We start from the raw sequence: 13,553 nt of genomic DNA, 5'->3' as shown, positions 1-13,553 counted from the left end.
AACACTGCTACCTGTTTTACTTTCTCCCTTTCATCATTCAATGTCTCAGGAATAACTGATATGCCAATGCATGTAGTCATGGTCTAATGGAGGGCCAGCACTTAAGCAAATGACAGATGCTCTCTATTAACCCCTCTCCTTTCCCAGAAAGGGAGAGGAAAGAGAATAAGGGAGAGAGGGTTACAGGTTGGAAACTAAACTACACAGCTTTAATGAAACAGTAAAGATGGAAAGATAAATTAATGTAATTATTTTCATAAATAATGAATAATTATTTAAGTTTCACCACTAAGGCTGCAGGGCAGACCAGGGAAAGTCTTGGACTGGGCTTCTGGAATCAGTAGCAGATTGCAGCTGGATGCTGGAACGCATGAATTCAGGAACACATGGATTGGGTTCAAAGGCTGGGAAATGCACAGAGTCCTTTCAGGACACCAGTCATGGATGAAGCGATCTTGACCCTTGATCCCTCAGATTTATACCAAGTATGACACGTATAGGATGAGATACTTAATTTGGTCAGTTTTGATCATCTGTCTCGACAGCTCCTCTCCATAGGAGGTTTTGTAAGTGTGACCCCTTCCTCCCCATTTTTTTTCCAGAGCACAAGCAGTGGCCTTGCTTCTGCATACTGTTCTCCAGCAGTAACTATAAACATTGAATATTATCAGTCCTAGAAGTAGACACTGACTGGAGAACATACTGTCAATTTCAGCAAGTGCAGTTACTTATAAGGGACTTAACTAAAAAGTAAAATTACTAGACAGAAAATTGGTTCTGTCCTGGCTCAAACCAGGACACAGGTAAACCTTTATAAACAAAGCACTATTGTTGCCTTGTTTAAATACTATTACTTTGCTGTTTTCAAAGTATCTAGCTTTTGTGCTTGTGGAGGATGCATAGTTCTGCAGAACAATTAGTTTAAAAATGTAGACAGTGTCGATGCAGTATAACATCCCAAAATATTCTTTTACTTTTTTTTTTTTTTCTTTTTCAATTGAATTTTTTTTTATAAATTGCAAAGAACAAGCCAAGATGAAAACATTGATCTTTTTTCCTAAGGTAAATATCTTCAAGCATTCTGTTGAACAGCTAAGACATCATAATAAAATGTAGTAAATTTTCACCACTAATTATTTTAGTCAAATAGGAAAACCACTTTAACAATAAACTTATCAACTATCAGGTGGTCTTTAAAGGACGGTAATATAATGTTTCCATAAAAAACAGTTTACATTACTCTGCAAAGAAAGAATACCTAATGGCATCTAATAAAGTTAATTCAGTAACATTTCTTTGCTTATTTAAATATGTAGGTTATAAGTATTAAGCTTAATAAAAAGTATATAATAACTTGGGGTTCTTGTTTTGTGTTTTTTTAAATTATATTCATTATTGTTTTTCAACATATTTGAAGGCCATATGGATAGTACCTTTGTAATTACGTAGTCTTATAGCACCAATACTGTGTATTTCTAAATACCTTTGCTCTTTTGGTCAATATTTCTTTAAAGTATCAGCTTTAATCTCTTTCTTTATGTCCATTTATTAAAATATCCTTTAATATCAACAATATTTTTTTTTTCAAATAATTGCAAATTATTGTTTTAAATATGTCTTCCAGTCCTTTGTAAGTCATTCTGACATATTTAATTCCTCAAAAGAGTCTTTAAACTTAAAAAAAAACTATACAGTAATTAAACTTAATGACCTTTCTCATTTACAGCTTTTGTGACATGTGCTTAGGATATGTTTGATAAGGAAATTGCTCAACTATTATTAGAAAATTAATTTCCCCTTTTAAACCAGTAATGTTGACGCCAAGATTACTTTGGATCTTGGTAGTCTGTTAACGAACTTTCTCTACTGAATAAAAACTAAGACAATATTCCCATAAAATATGGAATTAGAAACCACAGAGACCCACAAATTGTCATACATAAAAGTTTGTGTGTATACATACCTATACACACACTCTTAAAAGCATTTCTTGCTATTTACTAAAAAGAAAAAAGGAAGTACAGAGTTTATTGAAGCATAAGGAATACAGAAAGAAAAGGTTTGTGGAGTATCTTCCAACCTTAAAAAGTGGTGGTTTTTTTTGGTTTTGGTTTTGTGTTGGTTTTGGGTTTTTTTTATTTTTTTTTATGTTATTACAGAGCTATTTGAAAAATCTGACCAAACAGAAAATCTGTACAGTGTTTTCAGTATCTTCTGCCTTTTTCCAAAAAGGTTGAATGTCTGTTCTATGCACCATTTAGAGGTATAATAAAACAACCTTATTGTCACTACAGAAACCCTTTAATAACATAAATATGATTATCTTTTGAGTTAGCACTCAATGTTAGTAACAATTTAAGTACCAAGCAGGTAACCGGTAAAAGGAATTTTGATTTTTTCTGAGGAAGCCATATCATCACTGTGTTATAATTAACACTTTTACAAGTAAGGGTGTTATTTAACATTTTTAAGACATCAAGAAGCCAAATAACCAGTGCTATTCTATACAGCTAAAAATCATAAGTGGTGTGATATTACAGCAGTGTAATATGGTTGTAGTACACTCAAGAGTATAAACTTTTCCAGGTTCTGTACCTCCTCAGAATATAACAATGAAGATGGAAGCAAGAGAGAAGCTAAAGGTTGCCATTTGGAGCCCCTCTAAATATAAACACACGGAAATGCTATGTTTCTAAACTATGCCTTCAGCAGTGCTGAGCCCAATCCACCAGCTGTGAGTAGAAGTGAGAGGCCCTAGCAGAGCTGGAGGCCTTCCACCTGAACTGTCCACCTTCTTTCTACTTTGCTGGCCTCACTCTGCTCCCTAGAAGGGTGGTTCTTAGCTGAGCACACTCTTGCTCAAGAGAGATAATTTTCCTTCTTTTCAGATGACATGCACATTCTGAAACTAGCCAAAAGTCTAAAGAACCTGAAGATGTCTCAGCTTCAAACGGCAGCTCCAGGCTGCTCTGTGAAGAGTCTGAATGCATGCCTGTGTCAGTATTTTCAAAAAGAGCTTGAACAACTGAAAGGGGTCAGAGAAGAGCAATAAAAGTTGTTCAAAGTCTGTTTGATTTTGATTAAAGGTGAATGGAAAGTCATTTGGTTGCATTGCAACATGTACTAAAGTGATCTTGAACATTGCAATCAGAGGGGGGAAAAAAGACAGAAATAATTGTATTAATAGAAATAGAAATAATAATAAAATAAGATTAAGCTGGCTGACTTCAAGTTTGATCTAAAAACTCTACAGTGAAGATGATTAATCACAGGAAGAACAACCTGAATATGGAAGTTAGATTCAAATATTTTTTGAAACTTTTTTTTTTTCAAAGTCAAATGTCACCAAACTGGACATGTCCCTGTGATTTTGATGAAAAGGGGACTTAGTATATATACAATTTGTCAGTCATGTGCTTTCTCAGTGCTGTTTGATCATAATATATCTGATGTTGGGTATTTAGAGTTCCTTCTTATTGTCCTTAGGAATTGCACACAAGTATTTGAGTATTGCATTCAGAGCCCTTAATCCTTCTACTCCAAGAAGGGATGAAAGTCATTATATGGACAGCAAGTGACCTCTTCTAAAGATACAGTAAAGCACATGGGTGAGATGGCAAAAGGATGACTGCTGCAGAACTGTCAGCTAACTAACTCCCTGCTAATTCCATTTTGGTTTTGCTTTCAATGTAATTATTCTAATCTACACATGATTCCCTTGCTATTCTGTTTGATTTAAGAGAAGCAATCGTAACTGAATCTCTGATAGGAAAAAATAACAAAACGTAACTTCTAGGTGTTCTGAACACGTTCATGACTAACTCATGGAAAAGGTAGTGATTAAAAACTACTTGGTTCATTTATATACTTGTTTTTAATTGAGCAGGAAATTTGAAGGGGTTTTGCATTAATTTTTTTAGGTATATTACTTTCAGCTTTAAAGGGAAATGAATTAATAAAGACTTGATTCTCAATCTACGTGCAATTAAAGTCCGTGGGACGACAGGCTTGGAATATAAGGAAATAAAGAGAAAAGGAACCCAGAAAAGCCTTCCTAATAACTGTCATGCTTTTCCAAGTTATTATTTATAACTTATATGAAATTGTAGCTGTCAAGCTAACAATTTTACAAGATATTGAATATTATTTAATACTCTGCAAAAAATAGCTGTAGCAATCAGCATGCAATACCTTCTGTAATGATAAAAAAGGCAATTACATAAACCATGTCATTCACTGAGTTTCAAAACCAGAACAGCTGCATGTTGCTAAAGGTGATACAAACTACAACAGTGTAGAATTAAAGTATACAATAAAAATCCTGTAATGACTGTGCCTTGTTTTACAGACAACACAGCTGGGATTGAAACCAGGAGAAACGGTTACAGCAGAAGGCAGCAAGAGCTCTACTTTCTTCCAGTAGTAATAGAAGACAGCAGTTACCCTGTCCAGAGCAGCACAAACACAGTGACTATCCGTGTTTGCAGATGTGATTCTGATGGCACCATCCTGTCCTGCAACGTGGAAGCAATCTTCCTACCAGTAGGCCTCAGTACAGGAGCACTGATTGCAATCTTGTTGTGCATTGTAATACTGCTAGGTTAGTTCTCATTAAAACACTTGAAGTGCATTTGTCTGATTATTCACCTGTGGATTAATTTGTGTTGCTATTAGCTTAATCTGTTGTTTAACAAAAGCCATTAAAAATATGTAGCAGTTTATGAGAACTTCCAGAAATCCTTCTGCATTTTTGGAAAAGCATCCCAAAGCATTGGCCATGACCATCAATCTGCCAACGCCTACACATTTCTCATTTCATTAAGAGAACCAGCTTTCAGTGGAATTCAAACTACAGTTTTTTTCTCTGAAACAGTTTTGTTTAAATACTTTTCTTGAAGAATTAATATTTTTAAATTATTGCTAAGGTCGACAAGTCCTACTGAGAGTAACATGAGTAAGGACTTAGTAAGGGCCTATATTTTATTTCTCATGCCAACTTGAGCAAAAGGAGAACAAAGAAATGAGAGGGGAGAAAATAATAGTAATGTGGACTGTGGCTGGTCAGATCCATGCAAAACTTTATAGAAAGACTTTAATTTCAGGTAGGTGTGGATTCCGTAATGTGGCATCATCATTTGATCTACAGTATATTTAAATATTGCCTTATTTACAGCATGCCCAAAGCAGTCGATTCTCATATCCATACTACTTATTATATAGCCTTCATGAACTGTTAACAAAATAAAATAAACTTTGTAGTTTACACAAGCACAATGTGGGCTGCAGAAAACAGGCTGATTCTTACAGAAGCTACTCTATCTCTTCTTGATACTAGTGAGCTTCTTTGATCTCACTCTCTTCCTTATGTAGGAATAATGCATAGGCAAAAATAGCTGTAGACACAGAATGTGACATGTGGATATCTCTTTGCATATGGATAATACGGTATTTACCACTTAAGTAAATTAGCAAAGGCTCAGGGTTATATAAATAGCTTCTTGGTAGCAGTGGGTAAAAGTCAGAATTTCTGTTTTGTGTAAAAAAATTTTGTTGTGAGAAAAATATTGCAAATGAGAATGACAAACAGTCACACTTCCCATAGAGTAGGAATTAGTAACAAATACACCCATTCCAAACAGCCTGTAAAAAACTCAACAAACAAAACCAAAACCATAAAACAAAAAAACACAAACAAGCAATATTAAAACCAATAAAAACAACCCAACACTAGGATAGTTTTTTGGAAGAAAGATTAATGCTGTCTGTTTTGCCACAGCTCCTTAGGACTACTTTTTTACTTTTAGGGTTTTCCTAGATAAAAGGAGCTGGGGGTGAGCCACAGCATCAAATAAAATCCATTATGAAAAAAAAAAAAAGACAACACCAACTTACTTTCACATGAAGGGATGTCAATTAGAGCTTTGTCTTAAGTCAGGAATCCCAGGATATCTGAGCTCTCTGTTCCAGAGCAGTTACACTCTGTTGCAGTCCCTAGGGGTCTTAAACACATTTCTGTAGCAAAGCCTTTCAAGTTTCTACCTTTGTGTCCAGAAATCTGGACAGTATGAACTATGTGACAGATAGCCTGGTGCTTTTACCAGACATCATTTACAACAGCAGAGTATCTGGGGAAGCAGTAATATCACAGGGTTGGATTTCCCAAGAATTTGCTAGATGGTAATTGAAACCCTCAACAGAACTTTGTATTTATTTCTCTACTGGCTTGTTGAAATAAATAATTTTTATTTTAAAATAAAAAAATAATTATATCAAAGAACTCCTTACCAGATCTTGTGCTGATTGATGCTCTTGGCATATACAAAACTAATGAAGATATTTTAATTCCTGCTTTGCATAGAACACCAGACTGAATTACTGAATTCCTGAGATTTTATTTGGAAAAGTGGTTTTGGTCATTTAATAATTCCCTGAACTCCAATCAGCCTAGAAATAATACCCAGAAAAACTAATACATAAAGAATGAGATCTCCAGTGCTATGTGTAACCTAAGAGAATGGCATTTATTTTATATATAGACTCTCCTTACTATTCTATTGATCAATTTAAAAACTGCTTTTGGATTTTCATTCTTTGCTGTGTACCTTGTCTGACACATGGTCATTAAAACTGTAGTTGAAGTTGTTCTAATTTCTACTAGAAAAGATAAGCAACATATTACCCAAATTGGGAGTTATTTTAGGCCACACAAGTCTGACCATTAATTTATAATCATTACAATTCCTGTATTTATTATGGTGTTACTTCAACAACAGTACTTAGAACACTGTCATTTCTACCAAAGGCAGTTAGTGAATTAAAAACAGAAAAAATGCCAGTTTATTACAAGTAGATTTTGCAACCAATGAAATGTATCTTCAAAGACAAACTATTGATTGCTATTGAGTTGCCATTTGGAATAAAACCCATTTGCATCATTTTTTATTATATAGAATAACAAAATCACAGCTGGAAGGCAACTCTGAAGATCACCTAGTCTAACTGACCCTGCTGTAAGTTAGAGCAGGTTACTTAGGGAAAAATCCACTTGTGTTTTTAATATCTCTGAGGATGAATACACCACAACTTCTCTGGTCAACATGATCCAATGCTTGACCATTCTGACAGTAAAGAAGGTATTTTCTGCATTCCAATTTGTGTCCATTTCCTCTTGTCCTGTCACTGGGCATCACTGCAAAAATTCTAGCTCCATCTTCTTCCATCCAGTAGGTATTTATACACATTGATAAGATTGCCCTGAGACTTGACTTGTCCAGGCTGAACAGTCCCAATTCTCTCAGCCTCTCCTTATTTGGCAGATGATCTAATCCCTTAATCAGCTCTGTTACTCTGCACTGGACTTACTCCAGGAGGTCCATGTCTGTCTTGTATCCAGGAGCCCAGAACCAGGCCCAGAACTCCCAAGCGCATCAGCAGTCATTTCCTTCAACAAACATGTTTTCAGCCCATCAGCTCCTATGTCCCTGTGTGCATCCAGTTTGTTAAGGTGTTGCCTAACCTGAACCTCTTTCACTAATGATAAGTCTTTCCCTGTGGTCTCAGGGATCTGAAGGAGAGCTTTACCAATGAAGACAGAGGCAAAGAAGCCATTTAGTAGGTTGGCTTTTTCTGTGTCCTTTTTGAAAAGGTTTCCTGCTCCATTCAGCAGTGGGCCCATATTTTTCCTACTTTTTCTTTTGCTGCTGTTGTACTTGTTCAAGCCCTTCTTGTTGCTATTCATGTCCTTCATGAGATTCAACAACAGATGAGCTTTGACTTTCTTAACCACATCCTTGCATGTTCAGTCAGTGTATACTCCTCCTGGCTCACCTGTCTCTGTTTTCACCTCTCATATGCATCTTTTTTTATGTGTGAGCTTACTCAGAAGCTCCTTATTTGTTCATGCAGGCCCCCTGCTGCCTTTGCTTATTTCCTGCTAATCAGGACCACAGTTGACCTTGGAGGAGGTAATACTTGAAAATCCACCAGCTCTCCTGGACACCTTTTCTCTCTAAAACCATATAACATGCGATTTTATTTTTTTTAAAAGCAGATCCCTGGTGAGGCCTAAGTGTGCTGTATAAAACAATGAAGAAAGATTTTTTTATATTTTTTTTTTCTCTGATATTGTGGGTTTTTTTCCTCTGCCATGTGGAATTTTTGGAATTTTTCTTTACTTTGCTATGGAAGACATATTAAAAAAAAACCAAAACAAACAAAACATCTCTCTGTCTCCCTGAACTAAAAAGCTGCAGTCCTGTCTGTTTGTAAAGCAGGACAGCAGGAAAATTATTTGTCACTTCCTTCAGCAGCACAACAAGCACTGAAGAGCTAGACTCATACATCGAAGAAAAAAATATTTTTTCATTGGCTAGAGCAATGCTATTTTAAAAAGAATAGTAGGAGCACATCTTCTATGAAAAAAAAAAAAAGTCCCTTTGATTGCTTGCAACTTTCAAAGGAAGATATAATGATACATCATTAGACTAGCAAATTATTTCTGTGCATGACTTAAATTCATTTTTTTCTCATTACAGTCATTGTGGTACTGTATGTAGCACTACGGAGGCAGAAGAAAAAGGACACCCTGATGACCTCTAAAGAAGACATCAGAGATAATGTTATCCATTATGATGATGAAGGAGGTGGAGAAGAGGACACCCAGGCTTTTGACATAGGAGCCCTGAGGAATCCCAAGGTGATTGAAGATAACAAAATGCGTAGGGACATAAAACCAGAAACCTTGCGTTTTCCACGTCAGAGACCACCAGTAGAAGACAACACAGACATAAGAGATTTCATTAACCAAAGGTTGCAGGAAAATGATGTAGATCCAACTGCCCCCCCTTATGACTCCTTGGCAACCTACGCTTATGAAGGAAATGGATCTGTGGCAGAGTCTCTGAGCTCTATAGACTCCATAACTACAGAGGCAGACCAGGATTATGACTATCTGAGTGACTGGGGACCTCGCTTTAAGATCTTGGCAGACATGTTTGGAGAAGAAGAAAGTTATAACCCTGACAAAGTCACTTAAGTAAAACTGCAACAGTGAAATAAAACAAAAAGTAAATCAACAACAAATTTAAAAGATAAACCTAAGCTTTATAATAAGACAGGATTCCTTTGATTATAAAAGACTGCAATGGTTTCCAGCAATTTACTACATTTATCATACTGTCAGTTTTGTTTTGACCTGCGAAGGAAAGATAAATCCTGTAATATACACAGTTTTTTGTTGTTGTTATTTTGTTACTCTGGAATTACACTGAGACAAACTCAGGCCTACAAGGTACAGTTTACTGACCTGACTTAGAAAGAAGATAGTTTTCTGGCATCATGGTGGAAGAGTGGTAGCTTTTTCGTAATTCCACTAAAGTGCCTATTGAAACTTTTATCATTTAAGTGGTAAAGAGTCTGCTGTGATGGTGTTACAAAACTGGATAGTAAATTGGACAAGAACTTCAAGATAAGAAGCAATAGCAACATGCTGACTTCTTTTAGAACAAGAATGGAGATTACTTCCAGGAGTATATCTAATGACTAAAACTAAGGGAGGGTGTACATTGTGTTCGGGGGCTATGTTTGGTTTTTTTAAAAGAAGAAAACAGTATGTCAAGACTTCATATTTCTTCTTCCAAAATTTCACTGAAAATTTAAATTGAAAATGCTACTTACTGCTCACTCTTAAGATGTAAAACCCAAACTTAAAACAAAAAGTTCTAAGCATACATCAAATGATTTAAAATGTTTGTGCAGGTATTGCATTTTTTCAAAATAATAAAAAGATGAAAGCAGCTGTTCCTTTATGTGAAGGAAATTTCACTTGAGTCCCCCTTTTCTTTTAAAATGAGACCATTACAACAACATAAAGTGGAGAGTGTTTTTTTCTTAAGTATTATTGAATTTTAATATCAAGACAAAGACATTTATTTCCCTTGTAAATGTCACTAAAAAGTCTATGTAAAGAACTTCATATCAATTTTCTTTGCAATTAGTTTTCTACTTTCTAAGTACTACAGCCACATATATTACAGTTATATTTCATCTGCTGCAGTTCAGCATATATTTCACTGCCAGACCCACATCAAATATTTTAGAAAACCTTCATAATTTTAACCTGAATAATTTTTCTCTTGTCAAAATATTAACAGACTCAGAACAAAACAATAAAACAGTATGTTTGTCCACACTTTATATACATACCCATGCATGCATGTAGCTGTGCAAGTAACTGAAGTACAGATATATGCAAAATGTTATGCCATGGGAGATCTCTCATGAAACTATTTCATCTGACTTCTTCTGATTATTTAAGGCATAGGCATTTTGTAAGACAATGGTTTATGGCCCCCAAAGCGCATATATCTTTATATTACCCTTCCAAAATCTGCAGTGCTATGCAATCTGCTTTGGTTCTACTCGTGATAAATGACACTGGCAAGGTCATATTTTTCATTAATCAGAAAGAAGCCTTTTATTCTCCTCAGGTCTACTGCTTAGTTTTTGTACCACTGAAGAATTAATAACTATCAGGTATAGTTAGCTCACAAGTCTGATATTAACATACACAAAGTTCCCTTTACTCTCTTGGGAATATGTAAAGGTATGTAAAAGTTGTACACATTAATCCCCAATGAGACTTTAAAAGGTGTGCAGTTGAAATAAGTTTTGGATGATTTGGTACAACTGGACAGGGTTACATTAGAAGCATGATTGGCATGGCTGCTACCAGCAGAGTGCTGCGGAAGAAACACAGCATATGGCAACAAGAAAGGTTTGTGTGTTTTTTCATTATCAGCAAAGGTATTCTCTGTTCCCTGAAAGACAAACTAAACCAACAAAAGTTCTTTTCTCACAGGACAAGGAAGCAAATGGAGTGGTGAGACCCATTTGACAGCATAGCAATTTTTGTGTGGAAGGTAATGTTAATTTTCCCACATCTTGGCACCCTAGCAAAGGCAACTTTATATTGCAGAGTGGGTCTAAAACAGCTCTTAATTTAAAAGTATTTGATACTATTTACAACACAGATTGATTCATACAAAATTTGCACTTGTGGGGTACTTAACAATGCTTCCTCATGTAGCATATGTTTTCTACCCTGCTGCCACAGCTAAAATAAGCATCTTATACATTTACAGATGTGCAATCTTGTAGCCAAACTCTGCTCTTGGTAATTCTATTACTCCTTTACATGTATTTCACTAGTAAAGTCAACATAAGTGAAGTGAGAGCAGTGTTTGATTTTTTAACATCACATTGGAATTCTTGCTTCTGGCAAAATTGTATTTGTCGTGGATACTGGGTGAATGTTAGGTTTCTTGAATAGGTTGGCATTTTCTCTATGCAGGACAGTCTGCGTAGATGTCTTGCCTCACTTCTGAAATGGGTAGACACAAAATGTGGTTTTAAACATGCTGCTACACATAATGCATATTTGAGAGTAAGTAGTTTTATGTTAAATTAATACCAAATTGAATATCAAATGCATATTTTTTACATTTAAGAAGTTTGTAACAGAGATGTTTCTATCACATAATCAATAAACCTCCAGAAAGATTTAAAAAATAAGTTGGTATGTAATGACTTATGCAATTGTCTTATAAAACTATAATTAATATTTTTTAAGAACTGTTTTTTTAAAGAGTGATCAAACAGTTTAAACTTAGCAGGGGTAATTTTTATAAACAGCGTTTGACTCAGGTCAGAAAACAATGCTCTCCATCCCCTCCCCCTCCCACCCAGGTAGGGAAGGAGAGAGAGAAAAAGAGAGAGACTTGGCTGGATTGAAAACTAAACTACACAGCTTGAATTAAACACTAATGATAAAAGGAAATATATACAATTATATACAAATATGTTCAGGTATGAGCAAAAGCCTCTAGACTCCCCCCATCCCCAGCAACTCCCACAGCACTCCCCTGAGCAGGGAACAGTCCCGAGGAATCCTGGAGCTGGTGCTGGAGAAAGCACAGAGTGATGAGGGTCAAGAGAGCTCGAGCGTAAGGGTCAACGGTGATGGATGGACAGAGTCCTCCCTGGACGCCGGCCATGGATGGAAGAGAAGGGAAGAAGAAGCAGGAAGGAAGTTGTCTTCTGTGATCTCTGACCTTCCCCTGACCTTACGTAGACATATGGAATGGAATATCTCTTGCCAATTTCGCTGCCTGTCTAACTCGGCCTCCTACGGGGGTGTGGGGTCATAGATCTCCCTGTAGTGTCTGAACCAGCAGAGTGAAGGTGCAACCTTGAAGCCCCAGCAGTTAGAAAAACATTCTAGTGTCTTATCGGCTCTAGCTAGAACAGAGTGTTGCTAGTTAAAAGAAAGCTTACTGAAGGAAAAAAAAAGTCAGTAAAAGGAAAATTGGCTTCATATTGGCTCAAACCAGGAAAACTTACCAGGGGTAATTTTTGTAATCAAGTTTATAAAACGAAAGAAAAATATTACTTTTAATTATGTGTAACCTTGGACCCAGGAATTTTGTTTTTTACTCCATGTTCTCTCACTGGCTTTCTGAAAGACCCTCGTCAAGTTTTTAACACCTTATTTTTAAAAAGTTCATTAGACAAACAGGAAATTTACAAGGTTTAAAACATGTCAAGGCATCTCGGATGACATGAAGACAACAGGATTAGGGAGCCTCAGTGCATTTGTAAATTGTATCATATAACTACAGAAATTTTTAAGCACTATGTCTACAAACACTTGCACAATCAAGATGTTAAAATGGATGTCTTTTTCTCCCAACTGTGGAAAGATCCATAAACCTGCTAAGTGAATGCTTAAAACCACAGAAGGTATAGAATTGAGAGAAATACTTTTGTTGACATTTCCAAAAGTAAGATACTGATGCACAAACATCTAGCATAATCTTAAATGTCTTAACAGTGCCCCCTCTGTATATCACAAAACATTCTGTAAAATGCCCTCTGCACATGAAGGCATTGAGAAAATTCACTGGTATAAATAAATGCATGTTTTAAGTTAAATAGTTATAACATGTACTAGAGGAGCTGAAATAAAACTCTAAATATAAAGTATTCAGGTAAGAACGGAAGTATCTACAGAAATCTAGCTGATAAGCTTATATGTGGACATAGAGAACTGAAGGCCAGTTTTTAACAGAACATTTAAAAGAAATTTCAGGGAAGAAGGAAAAAGTGTTCCCTGCCCTCCCAAGAAAGGTGAAAATGCTACCACTTAGCAAGAATTTGGAAAGTAATGACAGTAGCTGATGACTCTTGCATGAAGATATGTTTGAATATTTTATATTTTATAATTTTTACTTATTTTTTTAAAATTGCTCTAAATTTTTGCTGTTCTAAATAAAGCCACAGGATTTACTGTAGATAATGGAAGCAGAGTTCATTATGGAGCAAAGACCAATAGATGACTCAACAGATTACTGATGATATTATTCTAGAGACTACCTGGAAAATATTCTTGCCTTAAGAATAACATGTGCATATCCACATAAACACAACCTATCCTTCACATAAATAAAAAATGCAGTTCTGCAGATGCTATATTAATTTTAGATTTACCTCCATTA

The 13,553-nt window shown here is 35.6% G+C and overlaps 1 protein-coding gene across 1 annotated transcript in view; it reads left to right on the top strand.

Moving 5' to 3' along the window:
* Positions 1-9,053, top strand: part of CDH12 (cadherin 12, type 2 (N-cadherin 2)) — a 153,163-nt gene extending 144,110 nt beyond the window's left edge. The window contains exons 10-11 of the mRNA XM_010002406.1: positions 4,349-4,600; positions 8,535-9,053. Coding sequence (XP_010000708.1) covers positions 4,349-4,600; positions 8,535-9,034 — 752 coding nt within the window. The 3' untranslated portion in view covers positions 9,035-9,053. The remainder of the gene's footprint in view (positions 1-4,348; positions 4,601-8,534) is intronic.
* The last annotated feature ends 4,500 nt before the right edge of the window (positions 9,054-13,553 follow it).

The sequence above is a fragment of the Chaetura pelagica genome, unplaced genomic scaffold (genome assembly GCF_000747805.2).
Source record: "Chaetura pelagica isolate M959 unplaced genomic scaffold, ChaPel_1.0 scaffold81, whole genome shotgun sequence".
Lineage (NCBI taxonomy): Eukaryota > Metazoa > Chordata > Aves > Apodiformes > Apodidae > Chaetura > Chaetura pelagica.
This window is presented reverse-complemented; position numbering and strand designations above follow the sequence as displayed.